The following is a 27,911-nucleotide window of genomic DNA, read 5'->3' as shown; positions in this document are numbered from 1 at the left end:
CGTGCATTTAAAACCAAAATTTTTTTCACTGTTATAGATTGAATAGCAGTAAGTTGTCTGCAAGCGTCTGTGTGTCAGGCCAACAGCGTGTACTCTGCCAGTGCACAGTGCCACTCATATCTGGTGGCACAATAGCGTGCATTTAAAAGCCCCCAAACTTTTTTTCACTGTTATAGATTGAATAGCAGTTAGTTGTCTTCAAGCGGGTGTGTCAGGCCTACAGCGTGTATTCTGCCAACCTCTGCCAGTGCACATTGCCACTCATATCTGGTGTCACAATAGCGTGCATTTAAAACCAAAAAACTTTTTTCACTGTTATAGATTGAATAGCTGTTAGTTGTCTTCAAGCGGGTGTGTCAGGCCTACAGTGTGTACTCTGCCAACCTCTGCAAGTGCACATTGCCACTCATAGCTGGTGTCACAATAGCGTGCATTTAAAACCAAAAACATTTTTTCACATGAAGCGGCTGTGGTGCTAGTGTTGGTGGTGGCGGCAGGCGGGTGAGTGGTATCTTGAGAGGTGCCCAAAGCTAAGCTGGAGGAGGATGGTGCGTCAAGGTTCTGAGCGGAAGCTGTAGAAGATTGGGTGTCCTGTGTTAGCCAGTCAACTATGTCCTCAGAACTTTTCAAGTTCAGGGTACGTGGCCTCTGAAAATTGGGCATTATTCTAGGGGAAAAGGGAATCACAGCACCACAACCACGACCACTCATATCTGGTCTCACAGTAGCTTGCACGCATAGTACCACTAATCCCCCCAAAAAATTACAGGCAGAGGCAGGCCACCCCGCAGGGGCCGTCGTGGTCGTGGTGCTGTGATTCCCTTTTCCCCTAGAATAATGCCCAATTTTCAGAGGCCAGGTTTCAATCCATATGTCAAGGTGTCAATATGTCATATGTCAGGTGTCAATCCATATCCATTGTGATTTAGGAATGTTAGGTGATCTATGCCCTTTATGGATTAAAACCAGACTCTGCATCAACTGTGTAATTTTCCATGGGAGTTTTGCCATGGATCCCCCTCCGGCATGCCACAGTCCAGGTGTTAGTCCCCTTGAAACAACTTTTCCATCACTTTTGTGGCCAGAAAGAGTCCCTGTGGGTTTTAAAATTCGCCTGCCCATTGAAGTCTATGGCGGTTCGCCCGGTTCGCTGGTTTGCGAACGTTTGCGGAAGTTTGCGTTCGCCGTTCGCGAACCGAAAAGGTTATGTTCGCGACATCACTAATGATTTAGTGATTTAGAGCCTCTGTGAATTGTAGGCATTCTAGAGTTGAAATCACACCTTATAAGACTATGAAAACTGCAGTGTAAAAATTTGCAATAAATTAAGTAAATAAGCAGTTTATTAAAGATGAGTTGACTATTGTCTTTTACACAGAGTGGGCAATTTGAAAACAATACAAAGAAGAATGGATGTTTACAGTGAATAGTCTCGAACCAACTACTGAATGCTAAATTTAGGTCAAAATAGTACAGGTGGAAAAAGGATAAACTTCAGGAATTTTTCCAACTTGGCATCTTACTTCCCCACATTTCAGTGGAAGAATGCAACCAAGTGTGATCAGTTCTGGAGCTCTGATGTGAGAATGTGCAATGAGAATGTGCATGAGCAAGCGGAGATGGCTAAACCTTCCAGCAGCATCCATACTTACCAATATGATTTGCAAGGACCTTGGAAAAAAAATAAAAACAATACACAACACATTCGCAGAGCCTAGCCCCCTCATCATTAAAAGGGCACTATATTCCTGACACTCTAGTTCTAAAACCGCCATTTAGGTGGTCAGCCTCCCTTACCTTTTGTTAGAAAGGTGATCGACTCACCTATTTCCAGCGCAGGGCTTCTCACTGACAGATTTGATGATAACATAATAATAATAATAATGATCTCAGCCAGTCACAAAGCTTTCTCAATTACGATGATCTCAGCCAATAAGAATGGGGGCACAGCCAAACACCACCCTGGCCAATCAGCATTGACTCAATGCATCTCTATGGGGAAAGTTCACCGCATACACTGTGCAGCACTGCCCCAGGAAGCACCTCCAGTGGCAGTCAGAGTGGCCACTGGAGACGTTCCTAGGCTGTAATGTAGACATAAGGCTAGCAAGGTATTTGCTAGGGCATTTGGGGGAAGGCGTTTTTTTGCCGCCCCCATGGAAAGTGCCGTCCAAGGCAAATGCCTTGCTAGCCTCACGATAAATACATTGCTGATATTATGTAAACACTACCTTTTCACTGCAAAAGCCTTATGGGACCACCGACTATACTCACCACAACAACTACAATAAGCTGTAGTTCTGGTGACTATAGTGTCCCTTTAACACAAACACATACATGTTTTTAGAGACAAACATGCATAACTAGCCACTCATACAAATACATAACTTGCCACACAATTAGCAACATGCTCAAACACACACCAATGTTCACAACAGATACAAACATGCAATCACAGACACATTAATATACATAAAATTGCAATCAAACAGTAAAACGTGAAGCACATTTTTTTATTACTTACCTAACTTAATAGGGCCTTCAATGGATTTGTGCAAATATATACAATTAAAATTAAAAAGAAAATATAGAGTAAAACAGTATTACAACACCCTTTATGTGTACAATGTGCAAAATGGTCCACTCACATATAATAGAGCCTAATGTAACGGCTCAGATCCTAATGTGATACATCACCTAAACCAGTGACTATGGGTCTTGTGGCTCCAAAGAACAGAGATATATAAAAAAAAAATCTAAAGCATTCTTAGGCTTTAAATCTTTTAGTAAGGCACTAGATTTTGGATATCTGTTTTTTTACACCATTTGAAAACATCATGGAAAACGTATATTTTAAAGGCAAGAATACAGCCAAGGAAGCCAAAATTTTGGCATTGCAGTGTTATTTTCAAACCAGACTGGCACAGAATCTCCAGTTTCGCCTAGAATCTGCAAAATTCATATTCAAACATATTTTTACATTTAGTTCTGGTTGGAATTTCTCTTGATAGATCGGGTTTTCAAAAGACAAGAGCAAGAGAGTTGTGGGGGTATTTGAATTACAAGTGAAGATTTTTTTTTGTTTTCCTTTTGAAAGATTGGCCAACAATAACACATTTTATATTAAAATTCTGGGCCAGCATCACAAAGACTACAAGATGTAAATTCTACAGAATAGCAGCATGCCTCACAAGTGTACTTGAATTCTATTGACTGATCTCAGTTTGACTCCCTAAAGCAGGTTTGCTATCAGTGATCAGCTTTAACCCATTAAGGACACATGACATGTGTGACATGTCATGATTCCCTTTTATTCTAGAAGTTTGGTCCTTAACCCCTTAAGGACCAAACGTCTGAAATAAAAGGGAATCATGACATGTCACACATGTCATGTGTCCTTAAGGGGTTAAGGGCTTAAAGAAACATCCCAGGTACACATACAGCAAGAATGCATCTGACAAACCATCATACAAATAAAAATATACACTTCTTAGCACAAGGCCAGATAATCAGTTGTTTTGTTGCTCCTCCCCCCCATATTGGTGACCCCCTCAATATTCACATTGTGTGAATGGGAATGCCTTCACCAACATTGTACAGCGCTGTGGAATTTGTTGGCGCTTTACAAATATTTATATACTGCTTTGCCTTAATTTATATCTCTGTATAGAGTAATGAATGATCTTATCCTTGAAATTTTAAATGACCGGCACAATTTAAAAGCATATGCGATCTTAGCAATCTCACCTTTGTTGCCAAGTCGATTTCCTATTTTTAAGCAGATAAAATCTTTGTTGTGCTTATCTTTCTTGCATCACGGGAAGCTGTAGCTTATTCGGCCCCAGCTGGCCCCCAGGGAGAGAGCGCCATAGAGACGCATCATGAGAGTTGCCTGACTGTGCAAGTTCAGACGGAAATCATTTCTACGAATACAGCAATAAAAAAAAAAACAAAAAAAAAAACTCCTACATACACACTTTTGGCAGATGCTTTGAAAAGAATGGGAAATCCGCTTTTTAAGATATATTTTCAGGGAGCAACAAAACAAAAACCAGAATGTTAAATAAAAATTACCAGACACCTTACGGGTGTCACAACTGCTAGGTGATATCCACACAGGGCACCAAGGCCATGGTAAATCGTTTTGATGTGCTTATTAAAAAGGATCTTGTTACTCAAGGACTGGCCATCAATGGTGATTGATAGTGGCTCCCTGGGTCCCTTAGCCATGTATTAAAGGAAGCTACAGTCCCCCCATCATCTGCGAGAATTATTTTGGCCCATCTGCAGTCTTCTGGGATCCTCAATAGACCTGAAAGCTGTACTCTTGCACATACAAGCCACTAGAGGCAGTCTTAGCGCTGCAATGTTTTATATTGTAGGGTTAAGGGGATAGGGGCACTGCACCGTGACCACTTCAATGAGATGAGGTGGTCTGGGTGCCTATTGTGTGACTTTGTGGCATAGCATTTCATGTTGTGGTGTATTAATGCCAGGTCTCTTCTGTATAAGCAGGGTTAGAGATCAAAATATCAATTAATACCTGGGGTTAACCTATGGGAATAAGGAACCCGATCTTGAACCATTACCTACAAAAATCCTTGCCTCAGGAATGCAGTTTACACTTCCTTAAAAACATATGACAACAAAAAACAAACAAAAACAAAACACAACTGAGTTTTGTGGAAACTATTATAGATCTTCTTTCCCTCTTGAAATCCCTCCAACTTAGTTTTTTATCCCATTTCATTTATCATACTGGTATGTTCTCTCCACAAACAGAGCAAAAATAGTCTGGAGAACAAGAGGTTAATAGAATTAACAAAAAAACTAAAAAAAACTCTAGCAAGGAGGACCATGCTGTTCCAATATAAACAGACCTTGTAGTTCGATCCAATAATAAAATATATAATTCAGCTGGAACTAGATGTCAATAGTGTCACTAAGAGCTGCAGTTGGCCTTGTTTACCTTGGAATACTATACGAGTTGCAGTTTTATAAAGTCCATTTATACAAACATGCCCAAGTGATTGATGTTTGAACAATGACGCTAGTGTTGGATTGGAAAATAATGCCTTTAATATCAAATTAATCTACTGTGCTTGCATCGTGCTGTCACAACCTCCTTGTGCATACACCTGCCTGAATAGGAGGAAGTACACCAGAACAAGTATTAGCCTTCTGTTAACATTCTATGGCTGCTGTGGTCACGAATTCATATATTGAAACCAGTGGTCAGTAAACTGACAATTTAGGGGATTAAGAGGCAAAAATAGGACATTTTGGGATGTATTCTATCAGAGATAACGTTTACTGTGGTGCTTCAACCAGCTAATTCCCCATTGACTTCCACGGGAAAAACACTATTGGTTACAATAAGTACACTTGACTTGTCTAATAGAATCTACCTGTTTAGGTCAGAAAGGTCGAGTTGGAGAATTATTTTGGCCCATAATTTGTCATTTCAGTGGAATTTTGCTGAATATTAATTGTGCAGCTTCCATTAGCAGGCTTTAAGCAGATGCCAGCAGGGTATAAAATAACAGACAATACAGAATTTCTCTTTAGCATGACCCTGAAGGAACACAGGTCTTTCAAAACCCTGAGGCAAACATTAACAGGATTAGAATTCCAGAGTTAATGTATACAAAGCTGAACAAACTAGATACCAAATATTATTAAACAGTCCTTTTACAAAAAGTGTAATGACTTACGCCCTTTCCTTTGGTGGAAATGTTACATTTATATTTTGTTTAAAAGAATATGTATTCTTTCATCAAATCCTATAGCTACCGCACCCCAAAAAACACCAAAAAAAAAAAAGGAAACAAAAAATAACAAACAAACAAACTTAGACTGAGTGAGATAATTAGAATGTTGGGCAATATTAAATCCAAGCAAAAACATTTTTTAAATTCAGTCCTCCTCCAAAAAAAGAAACAAAAACTAACAAAACAAGAAAACGACTGGAAAAGGTTTATCAAGAGCAACCATTTTGACTGAAATGTTTTTTTTTTGTTTTTGTTTTTTAAATCAAAGACACTGTTCGTATTCACCTGAAACCAATAACATGTCTGGATGACCAATGTATCCCCTTTCCTTTTATAGTAGGCAAGTCAGCATCATTGTGAAATAAGATGTTGGTCACCATAATACGCCCCAAGACATGGATAAAGCCAAATAGCAGCATATGGCAAGAAAGAGCGGATTAGAACTTTTGAATTGTTCCACATTTTGCTGAATATTCTGGTGTAATCACTAGTTTGTATTAGAATTCCAATGATATTCCATTCTGTTTGAAAACGCTTCCCTCTTGTTTGAGTTGGCTTTCCCCCCTCTGGATGTCAAGTATCTTAGGTTGCGGAGTTCAGGGTAGCTAGAAAAGACTATGTGTACCATCCATAAATATATAAATAAGCTAAATACTGACACTGGAATATCTCCGATTTCCTTTTTACACAGAGGTTGTAAACAGGGGATTGGCTCCGTGAGGTCTGGAACAGAGACACCTGTCATAATTAAACGATCTTGTTTTAAGAGAGATTGACGTAGAAAGATGATACTTTATCCGTGAAATTCCATACTTCTACTTGGTCTGTCAAGCTGGGTAGATTAAGCCAATATCTGTAGATTACAGTTATTTGGGTAATCTTTTTTTCTAACCTGCAGCTTCTGTTTCAGCAATGACTGCATCAGCAATGGTAGGGGCATTGCCTGTATATTTTGCCAGCAAGGTGAAAACAAAAAAATAAGTAATTTACATGATGAGAGATAGCTACACAATTGAACTATGTACGGTTAACTTGTGTTTCCTTAAACCCTTAAGGACACACCTTCTGGAATAAAAGGGAATCATGACGGAATATTTCCGTCATGTGTCCTTAAGGGATTTTAAAGGAACACTATAGTCACCCAACCACTTTATCTTAATGAAGTTGTCTGGGTGCAGTGTTCCTACTCTTTTAACTCTGCAATGTAAAAGGTTACAGTTTTTGAGAAACTGCAACTTCTAGTGACAGTCATACTGAACAAATCTTGGTCATGTGACGCGGTTCCCATGGAAATGTTTGAATGCGCGTGCTGTACTTGCTGCACATGTGCATTAGGTCCCAAATGCTCCTCTATTACAACACTGAATTGGACCAACACAGAGGAGGTCATGCCTCCTCAATGATATTGCAGAAGGAGGAGCGGTAAGTACCCCAAGGGAGCTTTGGCGCTGGAAAAAGGTAAGTTATAAAAAATGTATTGCATTGAGGTCTGGAAAAAAGTAGGAAAAGGGACAGTATAGAGTTAAGAATACAGTTTCTAATGTTATAATGTTCCTTTACAAGGTCACTCTAGGAATCTGATTTGTATAGCAAAAAAACAGGTTTCTTTTTAAAATCAAAACAAACGCCAGGAAACCCCTCCCTCCACCCCCCAAAAAACCCATATATCACAACTGCTAAAGCACTGTCAAGATGAAATTAATTAGATTGTCCCAAAACAAATTAGACCGTGCATATAGCCTATGTAGATTATAAACACCGCACTGATTGGTAGTAGTTATTGTACTTAGAGTGCCCCTTTAAGAGGGAGTTTTTTTTTTTTGCATAGTTTTACAGAAATAGCTATACAATATATTAACAAGGTTTCGTTAAAAGGACGACTATGGATGAAAAAAAATAAAGTAAATAAAAATGAGCTACAAAATACTATTTAGGCATTTGAGGCTAAAATAAGTCACATATGCATTCTGGTTTCCAAAGACAGTAGCATACCATACTTTAGAAGCATAATTAAACATAATTAAGTTTTCAGGCTGGCATGGAATGATGTGTGATCTAGGTCAATAACAGACAGTGAGCATGATGTCCCGTGTTAATCCCTTGCTAGAATTATATAAAGTATTACTCATTTAATAATAACAGTGAACTGAATGTTTCGGAAAACCATCCTTGAATATCAAGTTCCTGATACAAATCTTTGAAGGCAAAAGAGGGAATCAAGTTCACAGCCTAACTAATTTGCATAGTTAGTTATATATGCAAGTATGCTTTATATCTAATTAATTACACATACGTAACATCATAGACAGTAACATAAGAAAAAAAAAGCTACAATACATACATTGTAAATAGTGTTTTTGGAGCTTTAGGGAAGTTTCACCTTTCAAATGTATTATGTGCAATTGTACGTGTAGATTGTGTATGTGTAGCAGTGTGTTTTTTTATACTGACAAACACTGCGGTATGTACACTGCAGGCCTCCCAACATCCCGATTTCAGTGGCATAGTCCCAATTTGTGCATGGTGTCTCGCTGTCCTGACTTCTCTGGTGTCCCACTTTTGGGACCCTGCAGATAGCACTGCAACTTTCTGGGTGCCCCGTCCCCTTTGGGCAGAGCCAATGAAGCAATCGCATTACTGGCCTGCCCAGTTTACCCCTCTACTACTGGCGTCCAACTACTCTGGATGCTGGAGTTGGGAGTTAAGACATTGTGTCTTTGTAGCAGTGTGTGTATACTGGGTCTGATTGTGTGTAGTATTGTGTTATCTACATTGTCTGAATGTGTATAGTAGCGTGTGTATACTTTAAGTGTATGCATGTGTATAGCAGTGTCATTGTATTTATGTTTTGTCAAAGTATGCATATAGCAGTGTGTGCATACAGTGTCAGAGAGTGTGTGTCATTGTGTGTATACTATGTCTGAGTGTGAATATATTCTGGGAAGCTCCCACCCTACACGAGTAGAATGCTCTCCCCAGCCATTCCTGCATCCTATAATCTACAGAGCACTGGAATTATGGAATAACCTCACAGACAGAATCAAATCTTTCTCCAGTCTAAAATCCTAAAATCACAGTCAACATCTCAACGCACCTGTAATCACGGTTGATTATATTTCTTACCTGTTCTGTGTTAAATGTATATATGTGCATTTTAATATTACTTTATATTTTTAATATTATACTGTACCCGATTGCATCGATGCAATGTTTGTGGACCCAGAATACACTTGAAAACAAGTAATATCTTAATGTGTGTATATATATACACATACACACACACACACACACACACACTGCTCAAAAAAATAAAGAGAACACAAAAATAACATCCTAGATCTGAATGAATTAAATATTCTTCTATAATACTTTGTTCTTTACATAGTTGAATGTGCTGACTACAAAATCACATAAAAATTTAAAAATGGAAATCAAATTTTTCAACCCATCGAGGTCTGGATTTGGAGTCACACTCAAAATTAAAGTGGAAAAACACACTACAGGCTGATCCAACTTTGATGTAATGTCCTTAACACAAGTCAAAATGAGGCTCAGTAGTGTGTGTGGCCTCCACATGCCTGTTTGACCTCCCTACAATGCCTGTGCATGCTCCTGATGAGGTGGCGGATGGTCTCCCGAGGGATCTCCTCCTTGCCTGGACTAAAGCTTCTGCCAACTCCTGGACAGTCTGTGGTGCAACGTGACGTTGGTGGATGGAGCGAGACATGATGTCCCAGATGTGCTCAATTGGATTCAGGTCTGGGGAACAGACGGGCCAGTCCATAGCATCAGTGCCTTTGTCTTGCTGAGGAACTGCTGACACTCTCCAGCCACATGAGGTCTAGCATTGTCTTGCATTAGGAGGGACCCAGGGCCAACCGCACCAGCATATGCTCTCACAAGGGGTCTGATGACATCATCATGGTACCTAATGGCAGTCAGGCTACCTCTGGCGAGCACATGGAGGGCTGTGCGGCCTCCCAAAGAAATGCCACCCCACACCATTACTGACCCACTGTGAAACCGGTCATGCTGGAGGATGTTGCAGGCAGCAGAATGTTCTCCATGGCGTCTCCAGACTCTGTCACATGTGCTCAGTGTGAACCTACTTTCATCTGTGAAGAGCACAGGGCGCCAGTGGCGAATTTGCCAATCTTTGTGTTCTATGCCAAATGCCAAACGTCCTGCACGGTGTTGGGCTGAAAGCACAACCCCCACCTATGGACGTCGTGCCCTCATAGAGTCTGTTTCTGACCATTTGAGCAGACATGCACATTTGTGGCATGCTGGAGGTAATTTTGCAGGGCTCATGCAGTGCTCCTCCTGTTCCTCCTTGCACAAAGGCGGAGGTAGCGGTCCTGCTGCTGGGTTGTTGCCCTCCTACGGCCTCCTCCACGTCTCCTGATGTACTGGCCTGTCTCCTGGTAGCGCCTCCATGCTCTGGACACTACGCTGACAGACCCAGCAAACCTTCTTGCCACAGCTCGCATTGATCCTGGATGAGCTTCACTACCTGAGCCACTTGTGTGGGTTGTAGACTCCGTCTCATGCTACCACTAGAGTGAAAGCACCGCCAGCATTCAAAAGTGACCAAAACATCAGCCAGGAAGCATAGGAGCTGAGAAGCGGTCTGTGGTCACCACCTGCAGAACCACTCCTTTATTGGGGGTGTCTTGCTAATTGCCTATAATTTCCACCTGTTGTCTATCCCATTTGCACAACAGCATGTGAAATTCATTGTCACTCAGTGTTGCTTCCTAAGTGGACAGTTTGATTTCACAGAAGTGTGATTGACTTGGAGTTACATTGTGTTGTTTAAGTGTTCCCTTTATTTTTTTGAGCAGTGTATAATGTGTGCACCTAAGGTGGATATTTTGGCTCCATTTTTCTCATACGTCTCCCATCAGAGAAAAATAAGGACTTTGCATTGCCAGTATTTGTGCAATACCTGCACTTGCCAGACTCAATTACAAGCTGGGCCAGTAAAATATCAGCTAGATGGCAACCCTATAATTTTTTAATATTCTACAGACTTTATAACATCTTTGCCCAAAGCTAGTAAACAGGAAAATATTTTTTACAACATTCTAGTATATGCCACAGAAAGAATAGTGTAACACTACCCTAAAATGATGCAGTGATTTGGACACACAAACATCATGAAACAAAAATAAAAATAAAAATTAAACTTTGAAAAACAAGTTATGGTTATGCTATTTTTTTTAGAGGACTTCATACCAGTAAAAGCCAACGCTGACAATCCAGATATTTGTAAACTACGTATCCCATGATGTTCGCCCAGACGAACGGGAAATGAAACTCAAACATTTTGGGTGCCAACGCAAGACATTACTGCTATATAAATGAAACTAAATATTTAGGTATTTTGTGCTCACTGACAGATATTACCCAAACTTTATTACAGCATTTTAAACTGCATTTATTTGAGGTACTTCTAGATATGTGGTCTATAAAGAATAGATACACAATCATTCATTTGTAAGGCTGATTTTTATTTCTCTGTCCAATTTTTGCTCCAACTAGCATGTATGATTTATTTTACCAGGAAGGATACATTGATGTTTCTCTCATTTTCAAGTAAGTCCTGGGCCCACAAACATTCCATGGTTACACTATAATACTACAAAATACTAAATAATATAAAATTTAACACATAACAGGTAATAAATATAGTCAACCATGACACGTGCATTCTGTATTGAGGGATGTGTCCATAAATCTCTTAACGGATTTTAGATTGAATGAAGATTTAACCCCTTAAGGACCAAACTTCTGGAATAAAGGGGAATCATGACATGTCACACATGTCATGTGTTAAAGGAACACTATAGGGTCAGGAACACAAACATGTATTCCTGACCTTATAGTGTTAAAACCACCATCTAGCCCCCCTAGGATCCTCATGCCTCCCTAAATATAGCAAAATCTTACTTGTATTCAAGCCTGAAGCTGTAGCTCTGCATGCTGTTTGCCTCAGAAAAACAAGCTGTCTGCTGACATCAAAGTGGTGGCCTGATCCAATCACAGTGCTTCTCCATAGGATTGGCTGAGACTGACAAGGAGGCAGATCAGGGGCAGAGCCAGCACAATTCAAACACAGCCCTGGCCAATCAGCATCTCCTCATAGAGATGAATTGAATCAATGAATCTCTATGAGGAAAGTTCAGTGTCTGCATGCAGAAGGAGGAGACACAATGTTTGGATGCATTTTAGGCAGCCATGACCCAGGAAGGATCTCTACCAGCCATCTAAGGAGTGGCCAGTGAAGTTATCACTGTAATGTAAACACTGCATTTTCTCTGAAAAGACTGGGTTTACAGCAAAAAGCCTGAAGGTAATGATTCTACTCACCAGAACAAATTCAAGAAGCTGTAGTTGTTCTGGTGACTATAGTGTCCCTGAGGTTATTCCACAATTGCGGTGCTCTGTAGGAAAATGAGGATCAAGCCACTTTATTTTTTGTATTGCGGTATGCTAAATATCGTGCTAGTACTGGATCGGAGGTTATAGGAGGTGGGAACAGCCGGGGAGAGCATTCTACTCAGATAGGGTGGGAACTTACCAGAAATGCTCTTATGCACAAGGCTGAAAAGATGAAGAGTGCGTCGGGATTCCAGCGACAGACAGTTTAGCTCTTTTAATATGTCACAATAGTGGGTAAAGTAATTACATTCTAGTACAAAAGCGGCAGAACAAGATATTTGAAACAACAGACTGCGGTCAGTGTGCGATTTGAATTTGTAGTTTACGGAATTTAGGTACAGTTCCAAAGATCATTGTAACAGTTTTGTCAGTTTTTAGGAAGAGTTTGTTATCCGCTATCCACTTTTCTACCTCTGCTTTGCTTTTCACTAGAACAAGAGTACTTTGTGCCCAATATATATATATCCTGCATTAATACTTGAAATATACCTTATAGCATTAAAAAAACAAAACAAAAAACACAAAACAAAAATGCAATGATGATTAGTTTGATGAATAAAACAAATGCTCTTTAAAAGAGTTATCAATGTACATTTTATTATAGAAAATAAATCCCTGGTTGCCGTACCTAATTAAATAAGATAACCATACCTTGTTGATGGATGTAGTTGGTGATAAAAATGATTTTATTATTGAATATTTAAAAGAACGCTCCAAACATAGTAACAACCTGTGTTCATTGCATATGTTCTGGTGGAAGGAGGTTCCGGTTCTTATTGGATTAGATATATTATTAATAAATGTGACATTTTACACAGAATCACTGCAGCTATAAGCCCAGTCACCACTCAATGACTTCACAGATGAAAGTTAGGCGCTCATGACAACTTAATTTCAATGAACAATTATTATGGAATGAGTCATAGGAACTGATAGGTAGATTCATCCCACGCGATCTGTTCTGAGACCGCACAGTCTTAAACTAGTCTCCATATGCAAAACATTGCTGCAACTCCTTTAACAAGAGGTGGAAACCAAATATATCTGTATTGAATATCATTTCTGTGTTTCCCATCACGATCACATACTTCTCATATTTTCACCTTCCTGCTCCTTCCTGTTTTTTCATCATTCTTTTTGACAGCCCAGAGATGAAGCTAAAATGAAAAGATATACTGTACAGGCTCACAGCTTTTCAGAAAAATGGTTTGTTGCAAACAGTTCGGATTATGTAATATCCGAAACTTGGTAGTAGGATCGTCCAATCGCATATACTGTGTGTATATCTTGGAAAAACAATATATATATTTGTTATAGTTAAATGTCTATTTTCAATGCCACTTTTTATTCATTTTTAATTTTTTAATTTATTGACGCCAGGGATTGCAAAGTTTAGCCCAAAGTAATCAAAACTTGAAAAATAGTGGAGTTGTAAAAATGTTACAGTTTGGATACTTTGGTCTAAATTCCCATTCTATAGTGCTTTGTGGTGTATGCCACCCAAACTTTGTTTATAGACAGAATGCAGAGCATAAAAATAGGTATATATATATATATTGCACAATATCTTAGAGGTGCGTGTTTGGTAGATCTCAGTGGTTAAATATTCCATGGGTTATTGTTTTCATACTTTGATTTACGGGGGAAAAATAAAACAAAAATAAACCTAAAAACAAAAAAAGTTAGATATCTGATGGCAGAGCGCAGTCTATAACCAGCTTTACACCGCTGCCGATTATGATATTGGGTGATAACGGATAGGAGCCGCAGTCAGCAGTCTGACAAGTCTTCCCCTGTGATACAGACAGGGAGAGCAGCAGTCTGCAATATGATAGGTCTACAATGCAGTCTGCACGCCACAGGAAAAGCAGTCTACAATACAAGTCTCCTTTACAGTCTGCACACTCATGTGATACAGACAGGAGCAGCAGACTAAATTCATCGACACTCACTCTGCTAGCATCCTGCCCTTGTCATGTACTATAGATAGGAGCTGCAGTTTGCAAGACCTTTCAACACCCCTTTGCAGCATCCATTGGTCTATGCAGGTATACAGCAATAATCCCAAATAATGGCCTCAATCTGCTATTTACAGAAGCCCACAGAGGCCATATGTTAATATTTTTTATATTTTTCTAACTTGTTAACTCGAGAAGACAACTTGTTGTCCTGAGAAAACAAGTCTGAAAAAATTAAAATAAAAATTAAAAAAAATACATGGCCTCTCTGGGCTTCCACAGCCAATTACATATTGACAATAACTAGAGAGATTCCACTTATGATGATGGGTCACAAGAATTGGCACCACCTCACTAGTGGAAAGGCACCTTAATGGACACTCCAGGGGTGTCCTGGGGCTTTACCCCTTCAAGTCAAAAGGAAAAAAAAAAAATGATAATACTCAAAGAGGCTGGAGTGAACCAGACTAGCTGAGTATAGTCCTGGAGAGAAAATCGATAAATGAATAGATAAATGGATAAATGAATAAATAAATAAATAAATTTAATTAATAGTACCGTGGATACCGTGTAATCTGGATAGGATAAGTAGATTAAACCAAAACACAGTGATATCTAGCCCTAATGGCTCTCCTCCATACATTTCCAAAGATACCAAATATCCTATTCACTCAAACAATCACGTCTGGATACTGACTTTAATCGGCAATTTAGCATGGTCAAGTCCAGTGGATTAGAGTGTAAACCATAGGTAAATGTCAGATAGCTGACCCAGGTATTCAAGAGAGGTCACTAAAGAGTCTGTCATATGGGTGAATGCCGAGTGGCTATTAGTTGATGCCAGTACAAACAGAGCCTAAAATGCTACGGCTGTGGGTAGCTGGTTAAATCAAAAAACGCCCAGATTCGGCATTAGGGATAGCATGCAACTGCACCTATAACTTGTTGCTATTACACTATAGTGCTAACCTATACATGGTTATCATAGCTACAAAGAAGATGAGTTCAGCATGCTTGAAAAAATTCTTCCCATAACCCCCAGAGGAACTCCCTCGGTAGACTCCAATATACAATAGTGTCCCAACAGAAAAAGGAGGTGAAAGAAATAATTAGAGTGCCTCCATGTGCAGAACCATACTTAGAATGTTGGTTGCCTGCACATGGTGATAGATAGCTTAAGGTGAAAAAAAATGTGTATGTGAGAAAAGAGCCCAAAGAGCCCGACGCGCGTTTCGGTGCTTTCTTAGATGCACCTTCGTCAGGGGCTGACTGGAGACTAGTCCATAGTCTCCTTTTATATGTAGTCAATTACTTGAGCCTCTAAGCTATGTCCAATCAGAAAGCCGGTGGTCCGATCATTCCGGCGCCAAAACCCCACGTGGTGGTATGTAAATGAGCTGCCTTCCCTCACCCAATCCTGTGTCAGTGTTAATCTATCTCGGTTTCAGCCTGCATTAACACCTTCAGTGCCGGGTAAGTTCCCTGACATACAGGTCTCTATGAGAAGGTGGCTGTCCAACATAGTTACAGTAACTATTGGAACTCACACATCATAACTCTGGGATCAGAGTCGGCTCCGTTGTTACGGTATACATTGTGATGATACAAATCATGTATCTTTTGCACTGTTGCTGAAAGCAATAGCCGACCGTGACAATGATGTTTACCATCTTTGTATAAATAAGAAACAGAAATTCGTTGCATAGCCTAAATGACGAATAGAAGAAGTGATGGGTTATAAGAGATAGAAAGGAGCCCAGCGAGCTTCATTTAGTACTTATGATGGTGGTGGTTCACATCCCTTCGGGTATCTGTTAGCGAGATACCATGAACTGCTCACTAAGGATAGGGGTTATTACGAGCCTTTCCGTATAGATTAACCATCCGGGTGCCGAGTGGGTTCCCAGGCACCCAGTACTTATGGTGATGGTGGTTCACATCCCTTCGGGTATCTGTGAGCGAGATAACTTGATACATATTGACCCATCAGTAATTAAAACCACAGAAAATGCATAAAATTAATACATTGTAAAGAGAAATGTTAAATTGTTAATTCAGATTTGTAGCATCAAAAGTGTACAGCAGTAAAATGGAATGTGTGTGGGTGGCAGTGGGGGGGACAGGGGTAATACTAGCATGACCCTTTATCATATATTTAGACCGTTCACTATAGTTATTACTTTAATAAAGTGGGGTTAGACAATTTGCCTTTTTATCATGACCGGCATACTCTTAACATAAGGATATATTGTATTTACATTTCTTTGATTGCAGTTTTATTTTGCTTGTCAGTTTATGCATGGCATCGTTGCATTAGATATCGGATCTATTATTTAGGGCTTTATAGGCGGATTAGATACATTTCTAAAAATAAAACAAAATAAAGTGTTTATCTATATAAATATTCCAGAACAGAGTATGATGGGACAATGAATGTCATTACACAGAATAGACAGACAGGTTTGTTTAGGTGCTCATTTTGGTTTTCACTCATGGAGCCACTTAATCTACCCGTATTTCTTATAGGCAACATGTATAATAACCGCAAGCTTTCACCAAGTGAATTTGACTGTGAAAATTCCTGTTCCACACACACACACACACAGTTCATAAGAAAACCTTTCCTCTCGCCCACCTAATTCTCAGCTCATTGTGCTTACAGACTGTCTTTTTAAGAAAGGGATTTCAACATATTTACAGTTGTCTGAAAAGTTTCTACAAGGCTGTCAATCACTGTAACACAACATCTTAAACATGTCACTGCCATAAGCTCATCCTTTTAACAAAAGACACAGGAAAGGTAGGGCTTTGGAGAAGCGTCTGTGCATTCAAATGTTAAATGTCGGAGGGGGGAAAAAAATCATTAACTTTTTTCATACTTTGGGTATATACGTATATAACTTCGTTCTCAACTGTTATTGTGCGGATTGAGTAAAACCCAACATGTGTTACTTCTCCTGATAAAACCCAAATATTTGACATTTATCTATTTTTGTAAACAACACTAACTGCCCTTTTATGTCCGGCCTCTCATGCTAAAACCAGACACATGCTATAATAATACAGCCCAGCATATGAACACAGTAATTTACTATACGAAATATAAATGCGGCCCAGCATGCAGTTGGACTCCTCGTTCGGATTGGCTACTTTAAAAAAAATTTTACAATTATTTCAATACATTTTAGAATTGGAGAAAAATTCAGGACTGGAGGTTATTGACTATTCCATGATGCTTGAACGTTTGCTTCTATCTGCTGAAGTGTTTTTAGGGCCATAAAAAAAAAAAAAAAAAAAAAGTTTACTTGTGTGTCATCTATAAAAGTAGAATATTTATATTTGACCAATTTTAACACAAAATGCATCAAATCAATATCTACCTCTTCTTTTTTTTTAATAAACACGTGCAATCTCTGAAAAAGCGAGTCTCTGCACCACATACCTCTACACGGGAGTCTTTTGTTAAGAAAAAGCTATGGAGAAGCATAGACATGTGATATTACCAGCCGCCTGTGTCCATTCACTCAGAATTATGAATGATGTAAGCCATGTATAAGTGAATGGATGCTGCTGGCCAGACACACACAGTCCCATACATTGGTAGTATATGAACACACTCATACTGACATCCCTATGCCACCTTGATTCGGGACTGATATCATGCAGGTTCCGTTCCATGACAGGCAAGCCTGAAACCTGATAGGCTATGGTGCCCACATCAAATTGAAGGGCAGAATCAGGTAGCATATGTTTTTCCCCCTCAGAAAAGCCACATAAAATCCTGAAAATCATTGATGTGAATGACTTCTTTATTCTGCACCCATATGAAAGAAAAATTAGAGTTTACATTAGGTAGATTTTAATTTCAACACTTTCAAGGTTCATTTTCTGAAGTGATAATTCAAGGTGAATTTCAAATTCAAGGTCAAAATAGCCAAACTGGAAACATTCTCTAAGTCAGCTATACTTTCAGTTTGGCTACTTTGGCCTTAAAGGGACACTGAGATCAATACAACTTGTATGCATACCTTGAATAAGGATGTTTTGGTGTTTTTGCATGAGTAGGTGAGGCCTAGGAGGCAGGCTTATGGAGCAGCATTCTGCAAAATATATATTTTGTGCAACCCCCCCCACCCCGCCAAAAAATAAATAATAATACAAAAAAAAAAAAAAAACACATGCCACTATAAAGATTTGAGCATGCAACAAACTACAGCATATTATGGAAGCCAAATTCAAATGCAGTAAAGAATTATTGGTGAGAGAGTCCCTTTAAATTTGAATTCTCACTTTCGTAATTAACCCTGACAATTTCAAAATGTTTTGTTGCTGCACATTGGAAAAGTTGATTGAAGAGTTTTCTTATAGACTATAGTTGAAATGGAATACAGAAGTGTGGTTGCCTCTGTAACAGGTTTCCAGATTGTGCCATTTCACATATAAACACTGATATTCTGCTTGTATTTCAACCATAATCTATTCATCTTGATCGCCAGCAATGTATTACTAGGAATTACCCATCTGTATAATAAATTATTAGATATTTCATATGTTTTACCCGAAAGGTAGTAAAATTTGTGAAGAAGAAGAGCTTGCCTTCTTTATCTATTCACAGGAACAAACCGGGTATTAAAGGAAGAGTGCAAGCACCACAACCACTACATCATGCTGCAGCGGTTGTGGAGTCAGGAGTCCCTGAGTGACCTGCTCCCCCCCCCCCCCCCCCCAGTCCCCTCCTGTCCTGTGTATTCTGATAATACAATAAAAGAATGCTTGCTTCTAGTTAAAGGGGAATGGTCGTTACTCCAGAAGGGACAGTTTCTTGGTCCCCACTTGGTCCTCAGTGACAAATGTTGCAGAGTTTATTGGGGAAAATAAAATCGTGATAGCAAGCAGAAACTGTACTTATGCTCACCACACTACTTCACTGCCCCATGATGCCTCAAACATGCACAGGTATCCACACAGAAAGGATGTTGAAATATATTTACTGTTCTAATAACGAAGCTTAATGTACTTTACATGCACAACAGGTCAATTGTTAAATTCCGAATGGATTTTTAAAAGCACACAACCAATAGCTAACTTTTAACGAGGAACGTGGTTGTGTAAATATATAACATGTGACAGATCAATAGGTGGTTCAAAGCCTAGTTCACAAGTTACTTTAAGCACAAACTTCATCTGCTTGCATAGGATGTTGTGCAAGTACGTCCCTTGTCTCCCTGCCTGCCTCAAAAAATGAATTGAAGAGGAAGAAAAATGAATAGAAGAGGAAGTTATAATGTCTCCTCTGTCTGTCTAGATTTCTGTATGGCATGTGCACACTATACAAATCCCCAGATTACCGTGATGGAGCCTGAACTGTGGCTGCATGCATTTGCCGTTCTACAAAACGACAGTCAGAACACAGTGCCTTTGTAATGCTCAGCCAGCTACCGCACAGCTTGAGGGTGATTAGATATATCGTTTGATGATATTTTTAATCACTGGTTGCTAAATTCGGCTGTAAGGTGTTTGTATCAGCGGTGTTGACACAGGATGTACTATTTTGACAACAATATGCAATACTTTTGTTCACGTAAAGGAAATTTACTTAATACTGACATTTGAAATCACATTAACAGCTAACTAGAACGCTGTAAACCTGCAGGCATTAAAACATTACAGTCTCACAGAACCAGCAGTTTTTTTTTTTAGACAAGACATACTTCGTTATGATCTCTGATCCACATATTGCAAGCTCACCTGCTTCAAAATTAAAGTCGAATATAAATAATCCTGGTCATATAAAACATTAGGATGCATAAGGTGATTGAAAAAAAAACAAACAAAAAACCTAAATTACACTAATGGGAGAGGGGGATGGCGGCCTCGCGGCGGTATGCTGGTGCACTGAGTGTTTTTGCACATTTACCACACTAGTTGTAGTGTTGTACATCTTTTCTTTGTATTATAATGTTATCTCTATATTGAAAAATAGGCAGCATTATAGCCCATGTTGCATAAGTAAAAGATCAACTGCAAGGGGGCTTCATGTCATTTTCACAGCTTCCAGGGTTATCTTTGTACCTAAGCGATAATCAGCTACTCTATATTGAATAATGTTGTGGGTAACTTATAGTTGATGTGCGAATGAGCTTTGCACCAAAGTGATAGACACCTACTGTATGTTGAACTATATTACAGGTAGTTCATGCTTAAAGTATAGCTGTACTTCTATGTGTGTGCTACCCTTGCACTGTGCACTTTGTACTGGCTGTCAAAAATAAAGAATAAAAAAAAATAAAAATGGGAGCAAGCATTTTAAATCTAAACCAGGTCTCACTTGAAACTGAACCTCCTGTCTGCCACTAAGCTAATCACTTGCTGCATGATGGGAATAATTGCATTCTATATAATATCAGATTCGTTCTATAGGTAGGAGGGGAATTGCTTTCAAATGTGTCCTCACATGATGAACTTACCAGACATGAAGTAATCTCTGATAATGACTGGCAGAGGAATGCACACAAGCAATACCTTGTCTCAAACCACATTTAATCTATATACAAAGAAGGGTACTGGGGAGGAAATATAGTATTTCAGGATTGGCAGTAACCGAGACCTATTCATTTCAGGAGATTCAAAACAAAAATGTTGTCAGTCTCTTCCATCCAAATATGGAAGGTTCAGCAAGAACAATGACCCACACCTGACAATAGGCCTAGACTCTGTAAGGGAGGTGAGCCTCTTGCTTTAACCATTTTGACTTATACAATATTACTACAGATTATAATGCGAGATGGCTTTTAAAACCTAAATCCAACTCCAATGCTTCATTAAGACATTATGATTTTTCATTTATTACTATTATTTTACGTAAGCTGTGCTGTGGCAGTACCCATTCAGATACACAGCAGAGCTCCATAACTGCGCTAGGAGATATTTTGGAACAAACACGTAAGATGTATCTGAACACAAACAAGGCAAATTATTAAACAATTTCTCAAACAATAAATTAACCAATGTGTTTGGAGGTAAAATGCCAAAGGATTATTGTACAGGTTCCTAAAGAGTCACAATAACAACCACTGCTCGTTGAGTAGCTTACAAAGCAAGGGTGTTTCCAGCCATTGTATCTCTGCACAATGATTCGAATAACTGCAGCGATTTGTAAAAACTACTGCAGCTATAAAACTGCCCTTTCAGTGACTGACAAATCTTAACTTCCTCTTTTACCTTTCAGATCCACCTAGCATTTGTTTATGGTCGGCACCCACTCAGTGAGCAAGTCCAAACCTCCCCCATCCAGATATTGAACAAGCACTCATGTCTTCCTAGGACAAGGTGCCTACACAGCATCCAAATACATAAAGCTGTAAAGAACTTAATTTATTAACGACAAAGAATAAAGTAAGCAGCAAGTTATCTATTTGAATAAATTAAAAGCATCGTGACGGCCGATCTACATATCCTTTAGAAGGAAAGCTCATTTGAGCAGAGCCCTCAACAGCGTCTGCTCCTCTACGTCCAAGTCATCTTGTCGCAAATACATGTCTGTTAGTAGACTTATTGTACATCGCTGCAGAGTTTGTTGGCGCTTTATGATTAATAAAAATATCCTATAAAGCGGTCTTGGGTAGGAGGTTTTCAGAAAACCACAATGCTCTCACTGCTGAAAAAAAATTGTCACCTTCATAGTAAACAAGGGACATTTGGAGGTAAGAATTCTTTCTAGATGCCTTTTATGCATAATCTACATAATGCATAAAAATAGATGGTAAATCCACCCTGGAATGAAAGTCCCTTTGAAGGTTGTGTTTACTTCCTGGAATCTGTGGGCAAATATCTCAAAACTGCTCATTCTTGAGGCTATAAGCATTCCAAACAAGCAGACTGACTGCTTTAAAATATAACTCTTTAGTTCCCTTTACATATTGGATGGAAAATATTTGGACCACATTGGCATGCAGAAAATTTGACACCAGGCCCTATTTGTTCCTTCACAGAGGAGCTGGAGTACTATTGTACAATATATAAATAGATACATGGGTATATAAAGTTGAATTGTTTTAATTCATCTCTTATTCTAGTCTACTTGTCTGATTTATGTAATTTATAAATTTATTTGAAAAGATGCCTTAATACAAAGGATTAATTGAAATGCCAACTGTTGCACAATAAAGTTACAGGGTTACATATTTACACACACAAAACTAGTTACATTATTTAAGCACGTGACTTGCACTCACTCATTGTCAACTATTATTTTGGACATTCAGTCACATGCCAATAGGCAAACATCAAGATCCTCAGCAAGTATTTTGTTAACCTGAAAACTTAAATTGCTATTCAGAACACCATAAATGGACACTTCATGCACCATAACAGCTTCATCTCATTGAAGTGGTTATAGTATGTGGTGGGGGGAGTGTCAAATCAGTGAGAGTATTTGTCAGTGTCCTCTGTGTGCAAGTATGTGTGTGTCAAATCAGTGAGTGTGTCCCAGTGTCCACTGTGTGTAAGTCTGTGTCATTGAATGTGTGTGTGTGTGTGTGTGTGTCAAACCAGTCAGTGTGTCCGCAGTGTTTAAGTGTGTGTCTGTCAATGAGTGTGTGTTTGTGCCAGAGTGTGACAGACCCGTGAATGTCAGTGAGTGTGTGTCAAACCAGTGAGTAACTGTGCATGTTAGTGTGTCAAAACAGCGAATGTAACCACAGTGTGTAAGTGTGTGTCAGTGTTCTATGTGTGCGTTATATTTTCATTTTGTGACTTTTATACTTCAGATTAGGAATTTGTTCAGACCTGCAGGGTAGTTCTCAATAAAAGTTTGCGAAGCACTGCCATAGGGTATGTTTTCTTATAAATGCATTCTGTGGGTTTCCTTCCGGTACTACCTCCACGAGATACATGACACTTGGGAGGTATGGCTGTTTTAGTGTTTTCTGTCACTATGATTCAGTAATTAGACCCATTAGAATTATCAGCACCAGACCCAATAGGCTCTTAATCTGGCCCTGCTTGCAAGTGAAGGAGACACGGTTGAAAGTAAGATGTCCGTGCCTACTCATACACTCCTTAAACAGAACAATGGGAAAACTAGACTTCCTCATATGAAATCTACTAAGCAATGCAGAATGTAATTTCTCCCATAAATCTCCTCTTACCTTCCCTGTTTAGAGCTGGTATTTAACTGACAGAGGAATTCATTTATTGGCCTTGGTTATATCTTTCCCCTCTAAACTTGCAGGGAAACTGTAAATAGCACTACTCCTCTAAAACTTCACAAAAATATTTGTTGGTTGCCATTGGCTGAGAGTGTCAGATGACCAATTTCAGCCTGCCACCCCCACCCACTGCTGCTCAAGTTAATGCTTCCTCAATAACCCAACAGCACAGAGGGGATAGGCTGCTGAGGACTTACGTTTACCATTAAAAAAAATATTTAACACTGGACACAAGGATGGTGCCAGGGGACTTCAGACACTCTGACAACTTCAATGAGATGAAGCCATTACACTGCCTATATTGTCCCTTAAAGGGATTCTCTAGTGCCAGGAAAACAAACTCGTTTTCCTGGCACTAGAGAATCCTGGATTGCCTCCCGCCCCCCCATCCCACGTTGCTGAAGGGGTAAAACCCCTTCAGACACTTACCTAAATTTAGCTCCGCCGGCGGGGGGGACCTAATGCGCATACGGATGCTTTCCTATAGGGATTCCCGCAACGCTGGAGGTCCTCATGCATAGCGTGAGGATGTCCAGCGTCGTTTACACAACCAAAAGTCGTCTAAGAAGCTGGAAGTACCTCTAGTGGCTGTCTGATACACTTAACTTAACCCGGGGTGTCTACAGTGTCCCTTTAATCACGCACCCAATGTTTGAATTAAATGTTATGCAACATAAAAATAACTTGGTAGGGATTAAAACATATCTCCTAATTTTACATTATTAACAAAAATGATATTTAAGTTCTACTACTTCAGTTCAGAAAAAATGTGCAGCCCAAATGCCCATTTGCAGAATTCTCTAAACTAGTAGAATTGTATAGAACGCACCTAAAAGAGCAGTTCAGTAAATGGTGCCAAACTACTTCATGTGACCTAGTCTTTGGAGTCTATTCAAAAAGTGTACAAGTGAGGTTGAATGGTTAGTATGAGGGAGCCCTCCTGCTCCCACGTTTATCAATGCATGGTCCTCAGTGCAGTATAATTATCATACAAATGAGTAAAGGGACTGGTTTAGTACTCATGGGACTAGTGTAAAATGTAGTTACCACATTGAAATGTTTTGTTCACCACTCTATCATCATTAACATTCTGTAATAATGTGCAAGCACATTGATATAAAAGATACAAAGCACCACAGAGTTGTCTGGGCAAGCTGCCACAAGAGACAATCAAGACAAGTGTGACCAGCAGTAGCTCAGCAAAGCTGAGATAACGTACTCACCACTTTGCTCTCTCTTCCTTCCTGCCTGTAGACATTTTCAGGTTGGTTTACTGGTGTCGTACTGCCGTCAGCTCTGATCTCAGCGATGCCAGGGGAAATGGAGTAAAAGGGGGGACTGGGGCTTGGTGGGAGACCAGAATCTGGACTGTCCAACAAACCTTCTCGATTCTTCTCCTTCAAGCTGTCTTCCATCCCTTGCAAATGTAGATGACCTACCATGTCTAGCAGAACTTTGGCGAATTTCCAGCAAAACTTGTTTCGATTCTTTTGCTCAGGGGTAAATTACAGGTCACATACAAATATTGCGTTGTTCGTACTTTGTGAAGGCAAAACACGGGATGATAAACCCCTGCAATAAGGAATAAAATGCATACTCGTAAGTCACAGCAATAAAATCTATACTTAAAATACTAGATCTATACCTTGAAGTATTCACTCATTTAATCTTCACAGTGTCAGTCAAATTAGTATTTATTCCCTTTTCAAGACCGTATCATAATAATGTAAAAACAAATAGGAATGTCTCTGGGACTTGTATATAAATATATAATACAATATACCGGTACTTAATACTGTCAGAACAATCATCTCAAATATTTGACCATATTGCCAATGACATAAATTTCATCTTCAAAAATATTCCTGATAATAGTATTGTGTATATAAATTTGGATAGTGCATTTATTCTCTATACCCAGGGGCCAGGGAACCACAACTCCAAATTGTGTACAGGTGTTTTTTTTGTTTTGATTTGAGGTATGAATTAAAATTAGTCTGCCTAATCTGCATGTGAAACTCATTACTATACAAACAGGCCTATACATTCACATTATACTCCAACATCGTATGTTGCTGTACAGAACCAAAATATACTTTATTATATATACACAGTAACATATTCAGCACCTGTGTTCAGTGACTTGCAGTACTTTGAAAAATAGATGGCAAAATTAAGACTTGATGGAATTATCCAAGAGCGATATAGTGTTGTGGTAGCTTTTTATAAGCTTACATTTTTCAATTTGCTACAATTCACCATTTAGATAAAAAGAAAAATCATTTAAAATTAGTGCTAAAATAGCCAGGATTTAAATATAGCGGAGTTGGACAAGGTTTACAGATAAGCTATTTTAGCTTGAATTTTGCCATTACGATTTGAATTTTGCTCCTGTATAGTAGATTTCAGTGAATAAACCCATATGATTTAACAGCCACAATAAAAATTAAAAATGTGCAAAGTATAGATTACTTTGCTTATCACAGGTAAGTTGACTTCTTTTCAGATGGTCTCCAGTATACTCAAACCCATAAACAATAAAAACAAACACACACACACACACACACACACCTACTCTTTAAAATTATATAAGTAGCTTTCACTGAATGTATATAACCATTCCATAAACAATAATATTCTCCATATAACAATATTAATTAAATTGATATCAATAAATGTATTTCTGTCTGACAGGTTCAAAGTACTGGGGATAGATGTGTGTACACACACACACACACACACACACACAAATACATTTTAATTTGCTCTATATCAGAATGTGTATTTTGTAGACATCTACAGTTACTTGTTAGTAAAAGATGTTTGATTTTAGTGTTAAGGCCAAGCATGAGATATTTCTCTCTAAGACTATTTCAGTTATGATACTTTTTATTTAATTATGGTTGATTTATACCTCTAATATATACAAACTGAGTGTTTGCTTGGATCTTCTCAGGAATACAGTAACTAGATTCTCCCCCCTCATTCTGTGTGCTGAGGGAGGGCTGTCTCCTCATAGTGGCTGCACTGTCTCTCTGTTTACTGTATTCATTGTGGAATACAGGGGCAGTGGGTGCTTCTTATCCCCCATACAGTACATGTTACAGATCTGGAGCAAGGAAAGACATATTGCCCTGTACACACAGCTTCTGTAAACTGAATTCCTGCCAGGGATCAATGGCCCCATTCTGTTTCTTCATAGCAGCAACCTTTATATCAATATCAAACAAAATTCCACGTTTTCCTTCCCTTGCCAGAGAAGCATCCAATGATTGAAATACATAGCATAGCCCAATGGCGCCAAATGGGTTATTATCACCAGTCAGAACATTGCAAAGTGTTAATGTGCAGTTGTTATAGTAGGACAAAACTTTGGACATGATTTAGCAAAGTACTGCGTTCTGGTAAGTGGAACATAGTTCTAAAATGTGCGATCACCATGGGAACAGCAGGTACGTTCTATGGGTAATTGCTACAGTTCTACAACGTTACACCTTCTTTCAGAACAATCTGCCCCCAGAGAGCCTGAATGAGTTAACCGGTTTAAAGTGTAGCCTATAATAAAATGCATTTCCAGATGGGGAGAAACTACATTAGGATCATATGACAATCGCTGCTCTCTCTGAAATCCGTATTACTCTCCGAAGCACAGAACTAGCCTCCTACCTTGATAGAAGACAGTGTGTCCTCACATGCCTGCCCTCCCACAGAGTGACTACTTGAGAGCACTGGGTGACAGACCAGTATATAATCCACAGTGTGTAATACAGAGAGCAGGTACAGTGCAGGGTTAGGACTGCACCCAGGTTAACCTTTTAAAAGAATTCACAAGTGGGTAAAATGACAGAGAGCTCTGATATTAAATACACCAGGGAAAGGATACAATTAGTGAATTCTGGACACGGGGGATCACCAACAGGTACTTACAGAGGATAGAGATCCCTTCCTTCCAGGAGGCACACTCTGCACCCTTGCTAAGATGTGAGCTGGAAGCTAATGGTTTCTGTGTTCCCTGGAGCTGATTCTCTGAGATCTGGAGGGAGTCCAGCCCATCCAGCACACAGAGCTGCCTATTATTTTTTTCTCATTCAAGCAGCGGAGGGAGGGACAGGGTGGGGGAGCATACAGCTGATCTGCAAATGTCAAACTGGGATGTAGTAAAGCAGGCTGTCACCAAGTAGAGGCGGGTTATTACTCTGGGAGGGGCCCCCTTTCAAAACTCTGCCATACCTATATATACCAGGAGCCAGCTCCCTGTGTGCTCCCTCTATAACACATGTGCACTGTGCAGTGTTGCAACATTTACTTAAAGCCACATTGATAACAGTTTTACACAAACACAGCATGCTGGGACTGTGTCAATAGACTCACAGAGAAACTGTCATCTCTGCGATTTTTACACAAAGTAATAATTCACTAAAATATTACTATGAGGCCGGACTGACTTTGTCAAATTATTCCCTACCCAAGGATTTCATGTTCCTGCATGATACTTGACATGAATAGTGCTGCCCCTAGTAGGCCTCACT

General features: G+C 39.3%; 1 protein-coding gene across 1 annotated transcript in view; it reads right to left on the bottom strand.

Annotated features, from left to right (window-relative positions):
* Positions 1–27,445, bottom strand: part of RFLNA (refilin A) — a 37,932-nt gene extending 10,487 nt beyond the window's left edge. Inside the window, exons 1-2 of the mRNA XM_063457023.1 lie at positions 27,310–27,445; positions 24,606–24,954 (exon numbers count right to left, since the gene is read on the bottom strand). Of these exons, the coding sequence (XP_063313093.1) occupies positions 24,606–24,824 (219 nt within the window). The 5' untranslated portion in view covers positions 24,825–24,954; positions 27,310–27,445. The remainder of the gene's footprint in view (positions 1–24,605; positions 24,955–27,309) is intronic.
* Positions 27,446–27,911: the final 466 nt, after the last annotated feature.

Source organism: Pelobates fuscus, chromosome 5, assembly GCF_036172605.1.
Source record: "Pelobates fuscus isolate aPelFus1 chromosome 5, aPelFus1.pri, whole genome shotgun sequence".
Taxonomy (NCBI): domain Eukaryota; kingdom Metazoa; phylum Chordata; class Amphibia; order Anura; family Pelobatidae; genus Pelobates; species Pelobates fuscus.
Note: the sequence above shows the minus strand (reverse complement) of the source record. Positions and strands in the feature narration are given on the sequence as shown.